Source organism: Chionomys nivalis, chromosome 18, assembly GCF_950005125.1.
Source record: "Chionomys nivalis chromosome 18, mChiNiv1.1, whole genome shotgun sequence".
NCBI lineage: Eukaryota > Metazoa > Chordata > Mammalia > Rodentia > Cricetidae > Chionomys > Chionomys nivalis.
The window spans coordinates 28,850,456-28,871,311 of record NC_080103.1 but is presented as its reverse complement, the minus strand read 5'-3'; the positions used below and the strand labels follow the sequence as shown (position 1 = coordinate 28,871,311).

The 20,856-nt window shown below is 39.3% G+C and overlaps 1 protein-coding gene across 2 annotated transcripts in view; it reads left to right on the top strand.

Moving 5' to 3' along the window:
- Positions 1–20,856, top strand: part of Mfsd14a (major facilitator superfamily domain containing 14A) — a 35,931-nt gene that overhangs the window by 990 nt on the left and 14,085 nt on the right. For both annotated transcript variants that reach the window (XM_057793237.1, XM_057793238.1), the window contains exons 2-5: positions 13,601–13,696; positions 15,830–15,892; positions 16,740–16,867; positions 19,149–19,263. In XM_057793237.1, coding sequence (XP_057649220.1) covers positions 13,601–13,696; positions 15,830–15,892; positions 16,740–16,867; positions 19,149–19,263 — 402 coding nt within the window. The remainder of the gene's footprint in view (positions 1–13,600; positions 13,697–15,829; positions 15,893–16,739; positions 16,868–19,148; positions 19,264–20,856) is intronic.

Sequence of the window (20,856 nt, the reverse complement as noted above, 5' to 3'; positions counted from 1 at the left end):
GGTCAGTGCTAGCAAAGCACTAAATATGTAAGTAGGCCACCACCGAGGATTTGCCGAATTCAGCTTGAATTAAATGACAACTTTCTTTTGACATTTCAGATCATGGCCTAGTCCAGCTGCCAAAATTTAGAGAGCTTAGGACATATGGAACGATTTCAGAATATGTTCGGTTAACTGTCAGACTTATTAGTTGTCATAGCTTTGACATTTATTGAAAAAAAGAAAATTAGATGTTTTCCAGATCCTTGTTACTGTACCTGATTAAAATATTACTTTAATCTCATGAGTTCAAATTAGCTGCTCTGACCAAGTTGGTAGGAGCTATATTGTGGATATTGTTGTCAGCTGTAGAAAGACATTTTTTGTTGGGTGGCATTGTTTCTTTTTTTGATTTTCGAGGTAGGATTTTTTTGTGTAACCTTGGCTGTCCTGGAACTCTGCTCTGCGCATGTAGACCAGGCTGGCCTCGAACTAACAGAGATCCACCTGCGTCTGCCTGAGCAGACGTGCACCACCAATGTCTGGCGAAAGACAAAATTTTAACAAAGTTCATTTTATAAAGCCAGATGACATTTAAGATCAGTATTCTTTGCAAAAAGACAAGAATGAAAGATTAAGGAATACACCTTAATTGTACTGTTATTGCCTCTTTCGAGGATTTTGGTTTGGTGTGCTCTGTCAATGTGTTTTTTGTTTTGTAGTGAGCTGGGTCAGCCCTGCAGCATACTCATCCCATACTCTTCGGTTAGAAGAGATCCATGTAGCTCAGGATGGTTCAAACCTACCATCCTGCTTCTGCCTTCCAGGTGCTGGGATTACAGGCCTGTGCTACCGGTACTGGCAAGAGGCGGATCTTGTTTGGTTGTTTGTTTAAATCTTGCTATTTATGAAGATAGAACAAATGTCTAGGTTGCCTTAGTACACAAATACCACTTTTCACCAGTCACAATGTAATAACTTGCTGGTAAACTAAATCAATGACTACTTTTCTTGAGGGCTGAGGTCTTAGAGCATTGTCCTTTCCCATCTTGTTATACTTTGTTTTTCTTTCTAGTCTTCTTAAAAAAAAAAAAAAGAAAAAAAGATTATGAGCAGGTGGTACACATCTTTAATCCCAGGACGCCTGAGGCAGAGACAGGTGGATCTCTGAATTCGCGTTGGGCCTGAGTTCCAGGACAGGGCTCCAGAGAGGCAAGAAGAAAGAAAGAAGAAAAAAAACTAATGTCCATGCCTGGTGCCTGAGCAGGTCAGAAGAGAGCGTCACATGCTCTGATGTTGAGTTACAGGTGGTTTTTCACTGCCATGTCAGTTTGGGGAACCGAACATGGTATTTCCAAGAGCAGCAAGTGCTCATACTGACTAAGCCATTCTTTTTTTTTTTTTTTTTTTTTTTTTTTGGTTTCTGGTTTTTCGAGACAGAGTTTCTCTATAGCTTTGGAGCCTGTCCTGGAATTGCCTCCCAAGTGCTGGGACCACCACCCAACCCACTTTCCATTCTTAAGAACTGGTACTGTCAGCTGAGCAATGGTGGCACACGCCTTAATCCCAGCACTCGGGAGGCAGAGGCAAAGGCAGGCAGATATCTATGAATTCAAGGCCAGCCTGGTCTACAAGAGCTAGTTTCAGGACAGGCTCCAAAGCTATAGAGAAACCCTGTCTTGAAAAACAAAAAAACAGCCGGGCGGTGGTGGCGCACGCCTTTAATCCCAGCACTCGGGAGGCAGAGGCAGGCGGATCTCTGTGAGTTCGAGACCAGCCTGGTCTACAAGAGCTAGTTCCAGGACAGGCTCCAAAGCCACAGAGAAACCCTGTCTCGGAAAAAAAAAAAAAAAAAAAAAAAAAAAACCAAAAACAAACAAACAAACAACAACAACAAAAGACCTGTTACTGTCTCCACAGTAAGAGCTTTGCTTTCCCCATTGAATCCCACTGGGCCTCTAGTATGTGGGTAGATGGCTGGCTGGATGTCTGTGTCTGTCTGTCTGTCTGTCTGTCTATCTATCTATTGGTAGGTTGATTCTTCCTCGTCCATGTGAGTGTTTTGCTTTAAGATAGCATTACTTTTCTATCTATCTATCTATCTATTGGTAGGTTGATTCTTCCTCGTCCATGTGAGTGTTTTGCTTTAAGATAGCATTACTTTTCTATCTATCTATCGGTAGGTTGATTCTTCCTCGTCCATGTGAGTGTTTTGCTTTAAGATAGCATTACTTTTCTATCTATCTATCTATCTATCTATCTATCTATCTATCTATCTATTGGTAGGTTGATTCTTCCTCGTCCATGTGAGTGTTTTGCTTTAAGATAGCATTGCTTTTCTATCTATCTATCTATCTATTGGTAGGTTGATTCTTCCTCGGCCATGTGAGTGTTTTGCTTTAAGATAGCATTGCTTTTCTGCCTCTACATGTAAGTTAGACTACCATTGTGGACATTGAGGTTTATTGTTATTTGGCATGTGGGTGTTTGGCCTGCATGTGTCTTACCATGTGAGCGGGGTGACTGGAGGTCAGAAGCAGCCATTGCATCCCTTGGAACTGGAGTTATTATTGGTAGTTAGCCGCCATGTTGGTGCAGTCCTCCCCACTCTATCCCACCTCTGTTTTGTTTTGGGACAGGGTTTCTCTGTGTAACAGCCCTAACTGTCCTCAAAGTATCTCTATAGACCAGGCTGGCCTCCAACTCACAGAGATTCACCTGCTTATGCTTCCCAGGATTAAAGACGTGCGCCATCATCATCTATCTCTGGTTTTTGTTTTTTGGGATTTTCTTTTATTAATATTTATTGAGCTCTACATTTTTCTCTGCTCCCCTCCCTGCCTCTCCCCTCCCTCCTTCAATCCTCCCCCAAGGTCCCCATGCTCCCAATTTACTCAGGAGATCTTGTCGTCTTCTACTTTCTACTTCCCATGTAGATTAGATCTATGCAAATCTCTCTTAGTTTCCTCATTGTTGTCTAAGTTCTCTGGGATTGTGGTTTATAGGATGGCTTTCTTTGCTTTATGTTTAAAAACCACCTGTGAGTGAGTATATATGATAATTGTCTTTCTGTGTCTGGGTTACCTCACTCAAAATAATGTTTTTTAGTTTCATCCATTTTCCTGCAAAATTCAAGATGTCGTTATTTTTTCTGCTGTGTAGTACTCCATTGTGTAAATGTACCACATTTTCCTTCTCCATTCTTCAGTTGCTGGGCATTTACGTTGTTTACAGGTTCTGGCTATGACAAAGCTGCTATGAACATAGTTGAGCACATGTCCTTGTGGCACGATTGAGCATCCTTTGGATATATACCCAAAAGTGGTATTACTGGGTCTTGAGGAAGGTTGTTTCCTAATTTTCTGAGAAATCGCCATACTGATTTCTAAAGCTGCTGTACCACCTTGCATTCCAATCAGCAATGCAGAAGTGTTCCCTTTTACCTACAATTTCTCCAGCATAAGTTGTCATCAGTGTTTTTTGATTTTGGCCATTCTTTCAGGTTTAAGATGGAATCTCAGAGTTGTTTTGACTTGCATTTCTCTGATGACTAAGGATGTTGAACATTTCCTTAAGTATCTTTTAGCCATTTTAGATTCCTCTGTTGAGAGTTCTCTGTTTAGGTCTGAACTCCATTTTTTTTTTATTGGATTATGTGTTCTTTTGATGACCAGTTTCTTGAGTTCTTTGTATATTTTGGAGATCAGACCTCTGTCTGATGTGGGGTTAGTGAAGATCTTTTCCCATTCTGTAGGCTATCGTTTTGTCTTGTTGACTGTGTCCTTTGCTTTACAGAAGCTTTTCAGTTTCAGGAGGTCCCATTTATTAATTGTTTTTCTCAGTGTCTGCGCTGCTGGAGTTATATTTAGGAAGTGGTTCCCTGTGCCAGTGCGTTCAAGTGTACTTCCCACTTTCTCTTCTGTAAGGTTCAGTGTGGTTGACTTTATGTTGAGGTCTTTGATCCATTTGGACTTGAGTTTTGTGCATGGTGATATGGGTCTATTTTCATTCTTCTATATGTTGATATCCAATTATGCCAGCACCACTTGTTAAATATGCTTTCTTTTTTCCATTTGATATTTTTTGCTTCTTTATCAAAGATCAGGTGTTCGAAGATGTGTGGATTGATATCTGGGTCTCCTATTCTGTTCCATTGGTCCTCCTGTCTGTTCTTATGTCAATACCAGGCTGTTTTCAGTGCTGTAGCTCTGCAGTAGAGTTTGGAGTCAGGGATTGTGGTGCCTCCAGAAGTTCTTTTATTGTACAGGATTGTTTTGACTATGCTGGGTTTTTTGCTTTTCCATATGAAGTTGAGTACCGTTCTTTCAAGGTCTTTGAAGAATTTTGCTGGGATTTTGATGGGCATTGCGTTGAATCTGTAGATTGCTTTTGGTAAGATTGCCATTTTTACTATGTTAATTCTGCCAACCCAAGAGCATGGGAGATCTTTCCACTTTCTGGTGTCTTTTTCAATTTCTTTCTTCAAAGACTTGTCATACAAGTCTTCCTTTTGTTTGGTTAGAGTTACTTTGAGATATTTTATGCTATTTGTGGCTCTTGGGAAGGGTGATGTTTCTTTGATCTCCTTCCCCAGCCTTTTTATCATCTGTGTACAGGACAGCTACCGATTTTTTTGAGTTAATCTTGTATCCTGCTACATTGCTGAAAGTGTTCATGAGTTGTAGAAGTTCCTTGGTAGAATTTTTGGGATCACTTATGTAAACTGTCATATCATCAGCAAACAGTGAGAGTTTGACTTCTTTTCCAATTTGTATCCCCTTGATCTGAAATAATTACATTGCACATATATATTATGTTTTCTTTATCCACTCTTCTGCTAAGGAATAGCTAGGCTCCATAACTTAACGAATGTCAACAATGTTGCAGTAAGCACTGATGTGCAGATATCTGTGATGTGCTGATTTGAGCTCCTCTGAGTAGTAACAAGGAGTGGTAGACCTGGTCTTGTGGCAGATCTGTTTAGTGTTTTGAGAAAGCTCTATACTAATGATCATAATGATTGAAGTACGTTACATTCCCACCAGCAGTGTATAAGGATTCTTTTTTGGTGGCATCGTATCTAGTGTTTGTTTTGTTTTTGTTTTTTAGTTTTTTTAACCCCTTACTGAGTGTCAGTTTTATTGATGAGAGATGGAATTTCAATGTAGTTTAAATTTGCATTCTCTGATGATTCGTGAGATTTAGCATTTTTTTCTTCTGTTTATTGAATGTCATCTTCTGATACTGATTTCATTGCTGAACTATTTTTTTTTTTTTTTTTGGATTGCTAGTTCCCAAATAACAACACTGAGACTTATTAAGTATGAAAGGTTGGCCTTTAGCTTAGGTTTGTCTCAACTAGCTCTTATAACTTAAATTAACTCATTTATTGTAATCTACATTCTGCCACATGGCATTACCTCTCTTCCATCGTGCATCTCCTAATTCCTGTCCTTGTCTCACTGGCATCTCCCTGCCTCTCTTTTCCCAGAGTTCTCTCTTTCCCTGGAAATTCTGCCTATCCGCTCCTACCTAGCTATTGGCCATTCAGCTCTTTATTACACTAGTCACAGAATATATATTCACACGGTGTTTGAATATCCCACAGCAGATTTACTAGTTAGGTTTTTTCTTCTTTTTCTTCTTTTGTTTTTTTGAGACAGCGTTTCTCTGTAGCTTTGGAGCCTGTCCTGAAACTAGCTTCTGTAGACCAGGCTGGCCTTGAACTCATAGATATCTGCCTGCCTCTGCCTCTGCCTCCCGAGTGCTGGGATTAAAGACGTGTGCCACCGCCTCCTGGCACACTATTTAGGTTTTTTAATTCTTTGTGTATTCTACTTGTTACTTAATGTGTCAGATGTATAGTTAGCAAGAATTTCCTCCCATTCTCTAGGCTGTGTCCACCCTGGTGATTCTATCCTTTGCTTTACAGAAGCATCTTGATTTAATATAATCCCATTTGTCAATTCTTGACAGTTTTTCCCTGGGCTGTTGATGTCCATTTTAGAAAATCCTTGTCTGCACATTTGTGTTAAAGTGCTTTCCCCTAGCGGGTTCAGTCAGGTCTTTTTGAATTGATTTTTGTGCAAGGTGAGATCTAGGGACCTAGTTTCATTCTTGTAGATTTGGAAATTTAGCACCATCTGTTAACTGTGTAGGTTTATTTCTGGCCTCTCCTTTCATTTCTGTTTAACTATATGCCTATTTTGTGCCAATACCATCCTGTTTCTTATTAACTATCTCATATAGTGTGAGATCAGGTATGCCCTAGCATTGGTCTTTCTCATTTGAGGAATGGCATTGGAATTTTAATGGGGATTGCATTGAATCTGTAGATGGTTTTTTTAATAGAATGTTCATTTTCACAATATTAATTCTTATAATCAGTGGACATGAAATGTCATTCTATTTTCTAGTGTCTACTTAGATTATTTTCTTCAATGTTTTCATATATAGTTTTCTTTTACTTATGTAGTTATATTTACTCCAAGGCATTTATTTTACGTGTACAGGTGCATTACCTGCATGTATGTGTACCACATTCCTTCCTGGTGTTCTCAGGGGCCAGAAGAGAGCATCGGATCTCCTGAGATTGGAGTCCAGATGGTTGTGAGCTGCTGTGTGGGTGCTGGGAATTAAACCTAGATCTGCTGCAAGAGCAGCTAGATCTTACTTGCTGATTCATCTCTCTAGCCCCTGTATATTTATTTTGAGACAACAGTAAATGGGATTGTTTTCCTGCTTTTTTTTTTTCTCAGAACATTATTATTTATAAATAGGAAGGTTAACCAGACGGTGGTGGCACACATCTTTTTTGTTTGTTTGTTTGTTTGTTTCGAGACAGGGTTTCTCTGTGGTTTTTTGGAGCCTGTCCTGGAACTAGCTCTTGTAGACCAGGCTGGTCTCGAACTCACAGAGATCCGCCTGCCTCTGCCTCCCGAGTGCAGACACATCTTTAATCCTAGCACTCGGGAGGCAGAGGCAGGCGGATCTCTGTGAGTTCGAGACCAGCCTGATCTACAGAGCAAGTTCCAGGACAGACCACAAAGCTACAGAGAAACCCTGTCTCAAAACCAAAAATAAACAAATGAATAAATGGAATAAATAAATAGGAAAGTTACTAAATTTTGTATGTTAATGAAAATGTTTATCAGCGCTGAGAGTTTTACCTTTAGGGTTCAGTTTAAAGAATTATAAGGTTTGCAATTAGGAATATTTGACTTTTTCCTTTCCTTTTTGTTTCCCTTTTGTTTATCTTTCTACTCTAGCTAAGGCTTCAAGCACTGTATTGAAGATGCGAAGGAGGTAGACACCCTTGTTTCTTATTTTAGTAGAAAAACTTTTGAGTTTTTCCCCATTTAGTATTCAAAGTTAAGAGTAGGCATAAGAACAGCATGAGTAACTGTAGAGTAAGTTACTAAATGTTAAATTATGCCTGTGAGCCAGGTGATGGTGGCGCATGCCTTTAACTCCAGCACAGGAGACAAGCTGGAAGAACTCTGTGAGTTCAAGGCCAGCCTGGTCAACAGAGGAAGTTCCAGGGCATCCAGGGCTACACAGAGAAACCCTGCCTCGAAAAAACAAAAACATACAGAAAATTATGTCTGTGTATCTATTGACTACCATTTCGCCAGTGAAAGTAATGACAGAATAGGTGAATTTGATTTTGAAGGGTCTGTACTTAGCAGTAAAACTCTTAGCTCTGAGTTTTGTTGCATATAAAGACATGGTGACCATATTAAAGTTTCTAAGATTAAGAAGTAAAACTGAGAATGGTGGCATTCATCTAAAATCAGTGCATTGTTGAGGGTGAGGCCAGAGGTTTGTGAAGCAGAGGATTAGTTTGAGCTGTGTGGAACCTTGTCTCAAAGACACAGGAAAGGAAAGATGATTGGATTAAAATTAACTTGTGACAGTTCAGAATGCATCCTGCTATTGTTATCTTTTGTGATGTAAATTAACTAACACTCCTGTAAAAGGAGTTATATATTTTATTAAAATTTAATTTTTGTTAGATTTTTAAAGTACACATTATTTATTTAGACTTATGTTTGTTTACTGTGTGTATGTCTGTATGCTTGCATGTATGTCTGTAAGCTATGTGCTCTGGTGCCCTAAGAGGTCATAAAGGACATTGGATTCCCTGGAACTGGAGTTGGAGTTACAGACGGTTGTGAGCCATTGTGTGGGTTCTGGGAATATAACCCAGTCCTCTGGAAGGGAAGCAAATGCTCTGAACCACTGACCCATCCCTCCAGCCCAAGTTCACTTGTTTTTTTTTTTTTTTTTTTTTTTCTGAGATCTTCATTGGTCTTTTTTAAACACAGGGATTAAAAACATGGGATTAGACCACTGATGAACTAGGTAGTTCTTTGTATTAACTAAAATCACTTCATTGTAGTGAATCCACAAATGAAATCATTACACAGCAAGATTAAGGTAGCCATTCAAATGCTTCCCCAGTTGTAACTATACATCCCGGTGAATTTCTATACAGTTAAAGTGGCCATTCTAAAGCTGAGGAACGTCCATTAAGGTTTTATACTTTCGCTATCTATATTATTATTACTACTACTACTACTACTACTACTGTTATTTATGAGTGTGTGAGCATGTGTACATGAGTGCACACACATGTGCCACTGTGCATTTGTGGAGATCAGAGGAAAAGCCTCAGGAGTCTACTCTTCCACCTTTACCTTCCATCTTTATCTGGGTCCTTGGGATTTATTGCAGCAGGTGTTTTTACCAGCTGAAACCACCTGGTACATTTTAATGCCTTTCATTGCCTCAAAAAAGGAAAAGGAAAAACAGAAAAACCAATCTGACAATTGAAACTAGAAAAGTAGCTTTATATCCTCTTCTGTGACCCCTGTGTCCCTTTGCCTACAATTGATTGTTTCCTCATCACCTAGTGTTACCTTCTCGTAGCCTCCTTCCTTCCTTCCTTCCTTCCTTCCTTCCTTCCTTCCTTCCTTCCTTCCTTCCTTCCTTCCTTCCTTCCTTCCCTCCCTCCCTCCCTCCCTCCCTCCCTCCCTCCCTCCCTCCCTCCCTCCTTCTTTCCTTCCTTTCTTCCTTCTCTCTTTCTATTTATTTATTTATTTTGGTTTTTCGAGACAAGGTTTCTCAGTAGCTTTGGAGCCTGTTCTGGAACCAGCTCTTGTAAACCAGGCTTGCCTCGAGCCCACAAAGATCCGTCTGCCTCTGCCTCCTGGGTGCTGAGATTAAAGGCGTGCGCCACCACCGCCTGTTCTTGGTAGCCTCCTTTCTAAATGTTACACTGTACTGACATACGTACACTATAAACTTATAGGTTCTTGAAAGCAAAGAAATGGACACAACCTAGATGTCCACCAGCAGGTGAAAGGGTAAGAAAAATGTGCTCTGTATACAAAGTAGAATATTCTATTATGAAGAAAAATGGAATTATGAAATTTACAGGAAAATAGAAGGATCCAGAAAGTATATTAAAAGAGGTGACCCAAACTCGTGGGAAAAAAAAATGTGCATTCTCTGTCTCATGCAGATCTAGCCTATAATGCATATCTGTGTATGCATGAAAATGTGTAGTTCTGGATAGTAGCTTAAGAAGATAGACTCTCATGTTGGTCAGGGACTTCACTATGCAGGTATGGGTAGTTTAAACTCCCAATCCTTTTGTTTGTATCAGATGCAGGGATTCTAGAGGTGTACCACTGTGCCAGACTACTTTAGATATTTATTTTTAAAAATTTAAGGTGGACACTTTTAGTTCTAGCCCTCATGGTTCTGCAAGAGGATCTCTGTGAGTTTAAGACCAACCTGGCCTACAAAGCAAGTTCTAGGACAGTTAGAGCAGTTCCAGGGAAAAACCCTATTTCAAAAAACAAAACTAGAACAAAAAAAAAATAATAATGTGTATGAGTGTTTGCTTGCATGTGTCTGTGTACCATATGTGTTTATTGCCCATGGAGGCCAGTGTTGGCTCTCTTGGAGTTGGAGGCAATGTTAGCCTTTGTGTGTTACTGTCTCATGGGAATTGCTTTGTTGGATATACCTAAAAAGTAGTTGCTATATTGTTTGCAAAATGAAGTGTGCTCAGAGAAGCAGAGCTCCAGATATCCTCCTCTTACTTCTTCTACCTTCTACTGTGGAGGATGACTGCCACCCAACCTTTTCTTTCTGCTTTTAATGAGAATAGTCAGTGTCTAGACCCAGTCCCCAGTGCTTTCTACTCCACAGAGAACAATGGCCTCAAGCTATTACCTGAGGACAGAGGATCTTTATAGACCCACATATCTGTTAAACAGCTCTAAGAATGTTAATTCCTTTTGCCTCCCCATCATCAGGATTGGTTTCAAGACTCTCCTCTCATGCCAGAAGATGTTAATTCTCAATCCAATTAAATAAAGCAGCTTACTATTTGTATAACATAGTAGATAAGCAGCCTCCTGTACCCTTCCTTGGTCTCCAGATTACTTATGGTATCTAGTGCAGTGTCACTGTTAAATGATGGCTGGTATATTTCTTAGGGAGTGATGACAAAATACCCATTCATGTTCAGTAGGACATTAGTTTACATGTGCAGTTGGTTGAATCAATGGCTGCAGAATCTCTGGCTATGGAGTACCAGCTGCACTATCTTTGGTAGGTGTATGGCAGGCAGCACCTCTATAACTTATCTTTCAGCATTTGCTTTAGATGAGCGTATGTGGATAAATTAGCAAGCACTTTTCTAAGATTATGTATTTTGTTCAAACAAATATTATTAGGAGTATTGCTTACTAATATAATCATGGTATCTGCCAAAAGTTGCAGGTTATTGTAGTGTAATTTGTTTGTTAGTGTAATTTGTTTGTGGCTGCCAAAAGCTTGAGGTTTGAATAAAACAGATAGCTTTTCTGAAGTAGTGTTCTAACAAGTATGATTTAAAATTTTTCAATTATTTAAAAAGCACAAATTGTCATTAGCATGGTTTCAAGTTGAAAGTGTGAGTAAAAAACTAAGACTTAAGGACTGCAGGTCTAGCTTGGTTGTGGAGCACTTACTTGTCCAGCATGTGCAGGCCTCTGAAGTTGATGCTTAGCCTTCCAAACTAAAGAGTTGCTGCTTTTAGCGAGTGTGCATCAAGATCCCCAAAATCGGTTGTCTTTTGAAAGCAGATGTTGTTTCTCGTCTTTCATGGTGGCATGACTTTTTCAAGGTATAGAAGCAGTTAGGAATTCCCCTATGTGAATTTTTTTTAATTTTTTATTTTTTTTTTTTGAGACAAGGTTTCTCTGTAGCATTTTTGGAGCCTGTCCTGGAACTAGCTCTTGTAGACCAGGCTGGCCTCGAACTCACACAGATCCTCCTGCCTCTGCCTCCCGAGTGCTGGGATTAAAGGAGTGCGCCACCACCACCCAGCTTGTGAAATGTTTTTTAAAATAATGAGTGAAGCATTGTGACACTAAGACAAGTCCTGAAGTTAGGCTCCATCCTATTGGTGACTGCGTGGATCTAGTTGGCGGTTTGTAAGTTTGTTTTACCTTCTTAATGAGTTCGGTTTGTAGGCATTCCTATAATATTGCTGCTTAACTTGATGGAATAGCCACACCTTCCCCACTAATTAAAAAGAGGTGCAATAAATGGGTCTCCCTTAATAAACCTTTTCCACTTGAGACCTCTTTTCTCCTGAGGAATTTATGCACTCTGATACACAAGTGTATAAAAGAAATATACAAATTAAACACTTAGTAGAGTCTTTGTTTTCTATAATTAAGGCAGTAGTTTTCTGTGAGAGCAGAAAGCACTGCAGATCATAACACAGTTGCAAGTCTGAGTTGAGGTCTTGGCAGCAGTGTCACGTAGTGCACTACTAGCATCCTGCAGGCTACTGAACTTACAGCTGTTAGCCATTGAGTTTACATAGCTGCCTAGGGAGTATCTTTAGAGTGTTGTGCTGTATATCACAAACACTGAAAAGAAAACAACATTTGAAGTCTGTTTCTTCTGAATGTTTATTGCCTTTATTCTGTTGTAGAGTTGAAAACAGTAAGTTGAGCTACTCTTAGTCCAGGAGTGTGTGTAGGCTACCCCTTGTCACCTAGCAACCACATGACAGTTGTCAGTAGGAATTAAGGTATTAGATATTATACACCAGTCACTCTGCTATGCCTTAGGATACAAAAAGAAAAAAATTAATTACTGTACCTAAGAAAGTGATATACTGTGGCATTCATTGTATGCCCACTTGGGCTTTGGAGTTGTTTCCCCAAAACACACTCGTTTTGGGAGGGGGTCTTCATGACAGGATTTCTCTATGTAGCCTGGGCTGTACTGGAACTTGCTCTGTAGACTGGACTGGCCTTGAACTCACAGAGATCCACCTGCCTCTGCTTCCTGGATGCTGGGAGTAAAGGCACGAGCCAACAATGCTCAGCTGGTTTTTCTTTTTAATTAATTTTTATTTTATGCATATGGGTGTTTTGACTGTATATATGTCTGCACCAGGTGTCAGAAGAGGGCATTGAATCCCCTAGAACTGCAGTACAGATGGGTGGGTGCTGGGAGTGAAACCCAGGTCCCCTGAATAACAAGTGCAGTTAACCCCTGGAGTTTCTTCTTAAGTTGTATGTGTGTTCGCTTGTCTTTGCTGTGACAAAATGTCTGGGAAAACAACTTCATGATTTTTTTAATAACAATTTCAGAGGCTTCAAGCCATAATCTGTAGCTCTATTGCGTTGGGGCCCACGTGATTAAGTGAAGCATCATTGCTGAGTTTATGTGGTAAAGCAAAGCAACTCATCTTAGGTTTATAGGCAGCAGAGAGAGACAAAGAGACAGGAAGGGACTAGTGTACCCATCAATAGGATAATGACTTAGTTTCCCCAACCAAGTCCCACTTCCTCATATGGCCTGTTGACTATGTACTCAACGATGGAGGAACATGCTGCTGATGAAGCTCACTCTTTCATGAACTGGTTTCCTCTCGGTAGGACTACCAGTGGTGGACCAAGTCTGCAGTTCATGAGCTTTCAGGATACTGCGTATCTAACCAGCGCCCTGCTTATCTCTCTCTGAGTTACCCGTAAGCCAATGGATGCAATTATATTTGTCTTTTCTAGGCTGTGAACTTTGAGAACTGGGAGTATTGTGTTTTTATAATCTTAGAACTCCTGCATAGACTATATGCTGATGTTTGCTGAACAATTGAGATCTTACATAAAGTGGTTCCTAGCCATGGTCCTTCAACACCCCTCCCTAAAATTTCAGGTTCCTCTGATTTCTTGCTTGGAATGGGGGTATAGGACCTTAAATTCTGTAGGTTTGGGAGATACATGTATTGTTTTAATGATGATACCTTGTGACAATATCAAGAGCAATGCAGCATTTCAGCATGTACAAAAATCTAAACTCCTCAACTTTTGCACATGGCTGTTAAATGTGTTTGAAAGCCTCGGAAGTAGCACATGTTGGTTTGCGTGCAAATCTCATCTGAAATATTCAAGTTGGTTGAAGAGTTCAAACAGCAGTTTAGACTAACTATCCCCATTGTTAAGTAGTGCGTGCTGTATGTTCTTAGTGTTGACTATCGTCACCATGAGTTATTCAGAAGTTCACCGTTACTCTTTTAACATTTGAAAATAATGTCTTTCTACAGCCTCAAGGAATAGGATCCCCTAGTGTTTATCATGCGGTTATTGTCATCTTTTTGGAATTTTTCGCTTGGGGACTACTGACAGCACCCACATTGGTGGTAAGTGATCTTTAATGTGCACATCACTGTTTTTATAGCAGACAGCCTGTTTTTCTTTCCATGGTTAACTAATACTAACTGATCATTTCTGCAGAAGTGACCTATACTTACTGCTTTAGCTACCTCTTCCAACCTTTACATAGCCCTTAACTGGGTGGTGGCTCAGGTGTGTGAATGGGCCTGTCATTTGGATATGCCCAAGTAGAGGCTTAATCACCACTGTTGGGTAGAGGAGAAAGATCTTTACATTGATAGGTTTAGGGAAGGTGAAATTTAGGGCCCATATTACTCAATGTAATTATTTTGAGGTAAATTGAGTAACTCTGTTTTCCCAAGACAAGTTTCATTTGAGCTCAAGATCTACAAAGACTAAAAGGGATGTTACCTATGTTTCTGAGATTTGGAACCATGGAAGATGGTTAATTTTCTCCTGCCAGTGCAGGAAAAGGAAATAGAGACAGGTTACCAGATATGGAGGAGTCTGTCTTGAAAAGACAATTAGTCTATAGCTTACAGAGTCTCAGAGTAGTTTTTTTTTCTTAATCTTGGGTGTATGGGTGTTTTGCCTAACCGTGTGTAGTACATCATGTGCATGCCTGGTGCCAGTGGAGGTATTAGGTCTACTCGAAGTGGATTTACAGATGTTGTGAGCCATTATGTGGTTCCTGGAAATCCATTCTGGGTCCCCTGGAAGAGCAGCCTGTGAATGCTCTTAACAATGGAGTCATCGTCGTAGCCCACTAGAAAAGAACTTGGAAGCAGTTGGCTTACTTGTGTATGTTCACAAGCTTGGTCATTGTACACTCAGGAGGCTTCAAAGATTGTTCATAGAAAAATTAAATGACCATGGAAGGAGAATGCAGGAGTTGAAAAATGTTTCCAGTCCATATTATTTGGCAGATTTATCTACACATACATAACAGTTGCCTTTGCCTTCTGTGCATAAAATATTGATGTTTCACATGGTTACTTTGAATACACAGGCTATATTCATCTTCAAATAATTGGTTTTTGTTTATAATAAACTATCATTTAAAGTTAGAATGGTTCTCTCAGTAATGTAGAGTTATAAGTATGCTAATTTGGTACATTTTGATTGAGATCCTTTTCCTTTTAAAAAATACAACTAATTTACTTAACTATATCATTAGTTCTTCACACAAGCTGGGTAAGTGCAGTTCTGATAACATTGTTTAAGGGCTTAAATATAACATGTTGAAGACTATGCAGAATCTATGCTTCAGTCCTTGGGTCTTTATTGTAACTGACACAAAGATAATCTCAGCTGGAGATAGGGCTCAGTGGCTAAGAGCAGTTGCTCCAGTTATAACTTTGCTATTTTGAAGTCAGATAATTATTATTATCCCCAACAAATGACGGAGAGCCAGTGATGCTGACTTAGTAGATACTGGACTATCTTCCCTCCTACTCCCCTCCAAGTTGTGATAAAACATAAAGCCCCTTGGTTGGGATCTGCTGATTCAAAATCTTGAATATTTAAAAACAAACAAACAAACATGATTTTTCTCATCATTAAGCTTCTTTAATTTACATTTGACTTGTTTTTCCTCATCTTTCCTTCTATCCCTCTACCAGGTGTCAAACCCAGGACCTTGTCCATGCCAGGCAAGGGCTCTACAACGGAGCTGTACTCCAGTCTTATAAGTTTCTTGTTTGTATTTACAATCAGTATGTTTTCTGAGGTTTCTTGTTGTTGACCAGAAGAGGAACTAAAGGAAAGGGAAGATTTCTGGTTCTTGCAAGATGTCCGTAACTGTAACAGCGTTTCTTCCCCTTGTGGCCATTCCCCGTTGTTTTTACAGAAACAGGCAGCACTGTGAAGCATTGGCTTCCGAGTCATGTGAGAGCTCAGTCGCTCCATCTGTAAGATTTCATAGCTCCATGCTAATCTGGAAATTCATGTGAAATAAAACTATATTGTATTAGGAAAGGTTGCTTGAGCTGGGCAGTGGTAGGTAGATCTCTTTAGTTCAGTGCCTAGTCTACAGAGTGTCTCCAAGACAACTACACAGAGAAACCCTTTCTTGAAAACCCAAGGAGGGGTTGTTTGAAAATATTAATGTAGAAATTTTACCAAGACTAAAATACAACATGTGCTTTTTATTTTTTAAGGTATTGCATGAAACCTTCCCTAAGCATACATTTCTGATGAATGGCCTAATTCAAGGAGTAAAGGTATGATCAGTTGTCTGTCTGTTTGCCCATGTACACATGGATATATAGACATACATACATAACTTTTGTATATATAATTTTGTATATTGATTGCCAAATCCCTGAGTTAGAAGTTTTTATAACTATATAGTGTATAATTTGGGCTGTATTTTTTGCACTATCAGTTTTGCATAAGATTGATTTAGATATAGGCAGCTGTGTATAATCATTTTATATTTCCTGTCTTATAATAGAATTCTTGTTCCAGAGGTTTCAGTGCTCCTATAACAATACAAATTTAGGGGCTGGAGAGATGGCTCAGTGGTTAAGAGCACTGGCTACTCCATCAGTAGATCCTAAGTTCAATTCCCAGCAACCACATGGTGGCTCACAGCCATCTATAGTGGGATCTAATGCCCCTCTGGCATAAGGTTGTACACGCAGATAGAGCACTCATACACATTAAGTAAATAAATAAATCTTTAAAAGAATACAAATTTAAACAATAAGGATAGCTATGACAAAGAAAAAATTTACTCCCAAACCCTTCATCCATACAGTCTCCTTACCAGTATAATAGTATAGGTAACTAGCCCATGATCGTTTCCTGTTGCTGGTTTAGTTCCTGTAATTGGAAGTACATTAGCATTTCATATTTAATACTCAGGCAGAAGCCAATAGATGATCTAGCTAGTCTTTGGAAATTTTAAAACAATGTGTAGGCAAGAAATAAGTTACTGTTGATTGAAAGTTTAATGATTTATTTATTCTAGAGGTAAAGTTCCTTTTTTTTTTGTTATAGCAAAGTGGTTCTTTTTGGCTCATGTATCTACAGCATTTTTTTTTTTTTTTTAACTTGAACTTGTAGGGTTTGTTGTCATTCCTCAGTGCCCCACTTATTGGTGCTCTTTCTGATGTTTGGGGCCGGAAATCCTTCTTGCTGCTAACAGTGTTCTTCACATGTGCCCCCATTCCTCTAATGAAGATCAGCCCCTGGTATGTACATGCTCAGTTCTGTGTAGCAGCTAAATAAGTATTTCTGTTATTGCTTTCTTATCTTTCTTCCTGGTTTTTTTTTTGTTTGTTTGTTTGTTTTTTTTTTTCTTTCTCGAGACAGGGTTTCTCTCTAGCCTTGACTGTTCTGGAACTAGCTCTTGTAGACCAGGCTGGTCTCGAACTCACAGAGATCCGCCTGCCTCTGCCTCCCGAGTGCTGGGATTAAAGGTGTGCGCCACCACCGCCCGGCTACCTTTCTATTCTTAAGTAGGGATTTTGTACAGTTCATCACTGTTAATTAGGAATGGATTTTACTAGTAAAGCCCAAAATGATTGCTAAAAAATCTATTGCTCAAAACTTGCTTTTCTTTTCCTATCAAAAAGATTTTGGGGCTAACGGTCTAGAGCTTGAGTATAAGTTACAGTGAACAAGACGTCGTTTCTCCAGTCTCCGTCCTAAGCTGTCTTAGCAATACTGAAGCACCAGCTGTCATGTCAGCCATAGATGGCACTGTGGACAATACGTCTACACACTTTTTTGTTTTTAATTTATTTATTCATGTACTTTATGTATACACCAGAAGAAGGAATCTGATCCCATTACAGATGGTTGTGAGCCACCATGTCATTGCTGGGAATTGAACTCAGGACCTCTGAAAGAATAGTCATGTGCTCTAAAACACTGAGCCATTTCTCCAGCCCCACTTTTTTGGTTTTTGATATATTTTGTTTTGTTTTACAAACTGGACTTGACCTCTAAATCCTGCCCAGCCCCAAAGAGTGCTGTGTTACGTGCACCACAGCCTTCAACACCATCTTCTCTTAAATCCAGCTTTTACTTACATAATGTATATCTCTGGTCAGATTTCAGGCATATGTATGCTTCTGTTAGAAGAACATGTTAGCCTCTGTGATAAAAATTAGGATTATAGCCAGGAAAGTGGCACACCTTTAGTCCCAGCACTTAGGAGACAGGGACAGGTGGATAGACCTGGTCTATAGAGTAAGCAGGGTTACATGGAGAAACCCTGTTCTCTGTGTGTGTGTTTTGTTTTTCACTTGAGAAAGAGGACAAGTTTACACACACAAAAGAACAGCAAATGCTCTGAACTAGCAGGGTAATAGTTGTGTGTCTGTACATTGATTCTTTTGTGCTCTTTCTATTCCATAATGTAGATGTATATTTCCAGTGAGTATCTCGAATTATTTAGGGGATTTGTAGAAGAGTCTTCTAATTAGTTAAGAGTCAAGCTTTGAAAACCAAGCCTTTGATGAATACTAAAGATGCAATTGAAATCTTACCAAAGGAATCTAGGGGAAGAGCTAAAAATGAATTTTGGAAAGGAGTGTGTTTGAAAACATTTAGTAGCAGTAATGTTCTGGTGAAATGATAACGTGAAAGTTTATAATGATTGAGCAAGACTTAAGAAAACTAAATGTCGCCATTACAATAGGTTTTTTTTTTACTATTAGCTGACTAGTTTGGAGTCATTTTTAGTAAAATACAGCTTGTCTTTCAAAATGTGTGTGTGTGTGTGTGTGTGTGTGTGTGTGTGTGTGTGTTAGTGAGTGAGTGTACACTCACCCATCTGGATTCATGTGGAGACCAGAGAGTATTATTACTGGGATGTTAGTGTCAATTATTTCTCCACTGTGACTTTTGAGGCAGAGCCTAAATCCAGAAAACATGCTCTTTATGCTAGATTTGACTGGCTGTTGAGCTCCTGGGATCTGCATGTCTCCATGTTCCCGCGCTGGGGTTATAGATGCTCACCTCCACACCCATTTTTACATGGGTGCTTGGGGCCTGCACTCACTTCTTTTGCTTGTGCAGCAAGTTAGTTACCTACCCACTGAACCACCTCCCCAGCCCCTTGTTTATTCTTTGTGGTAACTTTTAATTTTATAGACACTGTCATTCAGGTTTCTTCAGTTTAAAGAAGAATTGTTTCATTAACAATTGAAGAGCCAAAAACAACCGAAGGGAAGCATGCAGCTCTGTTTAGGCTCACTGTAAACACGTAGTGGCTTGTCGGATTTTGTTTCTGTACGATACTTGGATAGAAAGTTGTAAAGAGTGAGACCTCAGTTTTTAGCCTGTTGCTGTTCATACACTTTCACAGTAACTGGCCTAGGATTATAGATGCATTCATTCTTGCATTGTCCTAGAAAGTTTTTGGCTGAAATGCACCATTCTTACTGTAACTAATAGACATGAAGGAACATTTTAAGTAATGGTGATTGTTCTAATCATTTTTTCTTGGTTGCCTTTCATTCTTAGGTGGTACTTTGCAGTGATCTCTGTTTCTGGAGTTTTTGCAGTGACATTCTCTGTTGTATTTGCATATGTAGCAGATATAACTCAAGAACATGAACGAAGTATGGCTTATGGTCTGGTATGTATACTTTTTTCTTCCAGCAGTCTTTCATGCCTGCTACAAAATACCTTGTATTAAGTGTCCCTTTCTGCAGGAAGTGCTAATTTATAATTACTCATTAGATTGTATTTAGAAGTCTTTTCAGAGTTGTTATGGTACATGCCTGTAACTCAGGATTAAGGAAGCTGACACATATTAACTAATTGACCTTGGCTAATGAAACAAGATTACATAAAAGCCTAGAGCCATATAAGCTTTGACAGTTAACCATTTGGAATATCTATAAATGGTGTCAGAATTTAAATGATTGTATTCTTGTCGATTTTTTTGTATTGGAATTCTAAAAATAAGGAAATATAATTGCTACTCATTTAATAACTCATTGAATTAATCTAAATTATAATAGGCTAACATCTCGGTCAGGGTTTAGTAAACTGTTTCTGAGGCTTTGTGAGGCATGTACATTCTCTATTCCATTGTGTTGTCTATGTTAGTGTGTGTATGTCCGCAACTCTCTAAGAATGTAACAACCAGACAAGTAAGAGAGCTTGCTACCATGCCTGATGGATTGGGTTAGAACTGTCTCCTGCAGGTTTTCCTCTGACCTCCACATGTGTGCCATGGTACACCCTCCCTACATACATACCTTATAAATTGAATAAAAGACAGAATGTAATACCTTCCCAGCTCATGTGGCGCACAGGCAGTTGGTTGTCAGTACCTGAATAGGTCTAGTGACTAATTGCAGTCTGTTCTCCTCAACCTAGGAATAAAGCGGCCACCATAACCATACTAATGTGCTGTTACTTAGATAGCTAGAAGTAGGGCAGGGATGAGTTTCAGCAAATACGAGATACATGTGTGATAAATAAGGACTGGGTATTGTATCTCATTGACCTTTAGTTCCATGAAAGACTGATTTCTAATTCAGAAGTATTGCAAAAAATGGTGTTGGGAGGCAGGCTTTGGAGAAGGTATAGGGAATATGTAGGGGAAACTCATAAAAAGTACGAGTGGTTTCAGTTGTAGGGTTAAACCTTTAAAAATAACAAGATTGATGATAACCAGGATTAAAAAACAGAAAAACTCCAGCTTTATTGAAGTATACTTAAAATTCACCCATTGTATGTATATAGTCAGTGAATTTTAGTAAGCTCATACAGTTTTCTAACCATCACCATAATATATTTGGAGTTTAGGGTTACATGGAAGAAACTAGATTTTCCCCAGCTGAAGCCCTTTTCTCTTTTAGATAGGTCCTTACTATGCCCAGACTGGGTGACTTCTGTCTCTGTACTGGCATTATAGACAAAAACTACTGCACAAGGCTAGCCAGAGCTTTTCATTCAAAGTTTTCCAAGCCTGGTGTGTTCATGTACACCTTTAATCCCAGGACTTGGGAGGCAGAGGCAGAGGTGTCTGTGAATTTGAAGCCCAACCAGTCTACATAGAAATTTGCTAGATAGATAGATAGATAGATAGATAGATAGATAGATAGATAGATAGATAGATAGATCCTTTGAAAAGAAAAAGCAACAAAAAGAATTTTGCAGTCTAGTTACTTCTTAGTTTGGGGTAAGGTCAAGTGAAGAATTTCCCACCTTTAAAGGC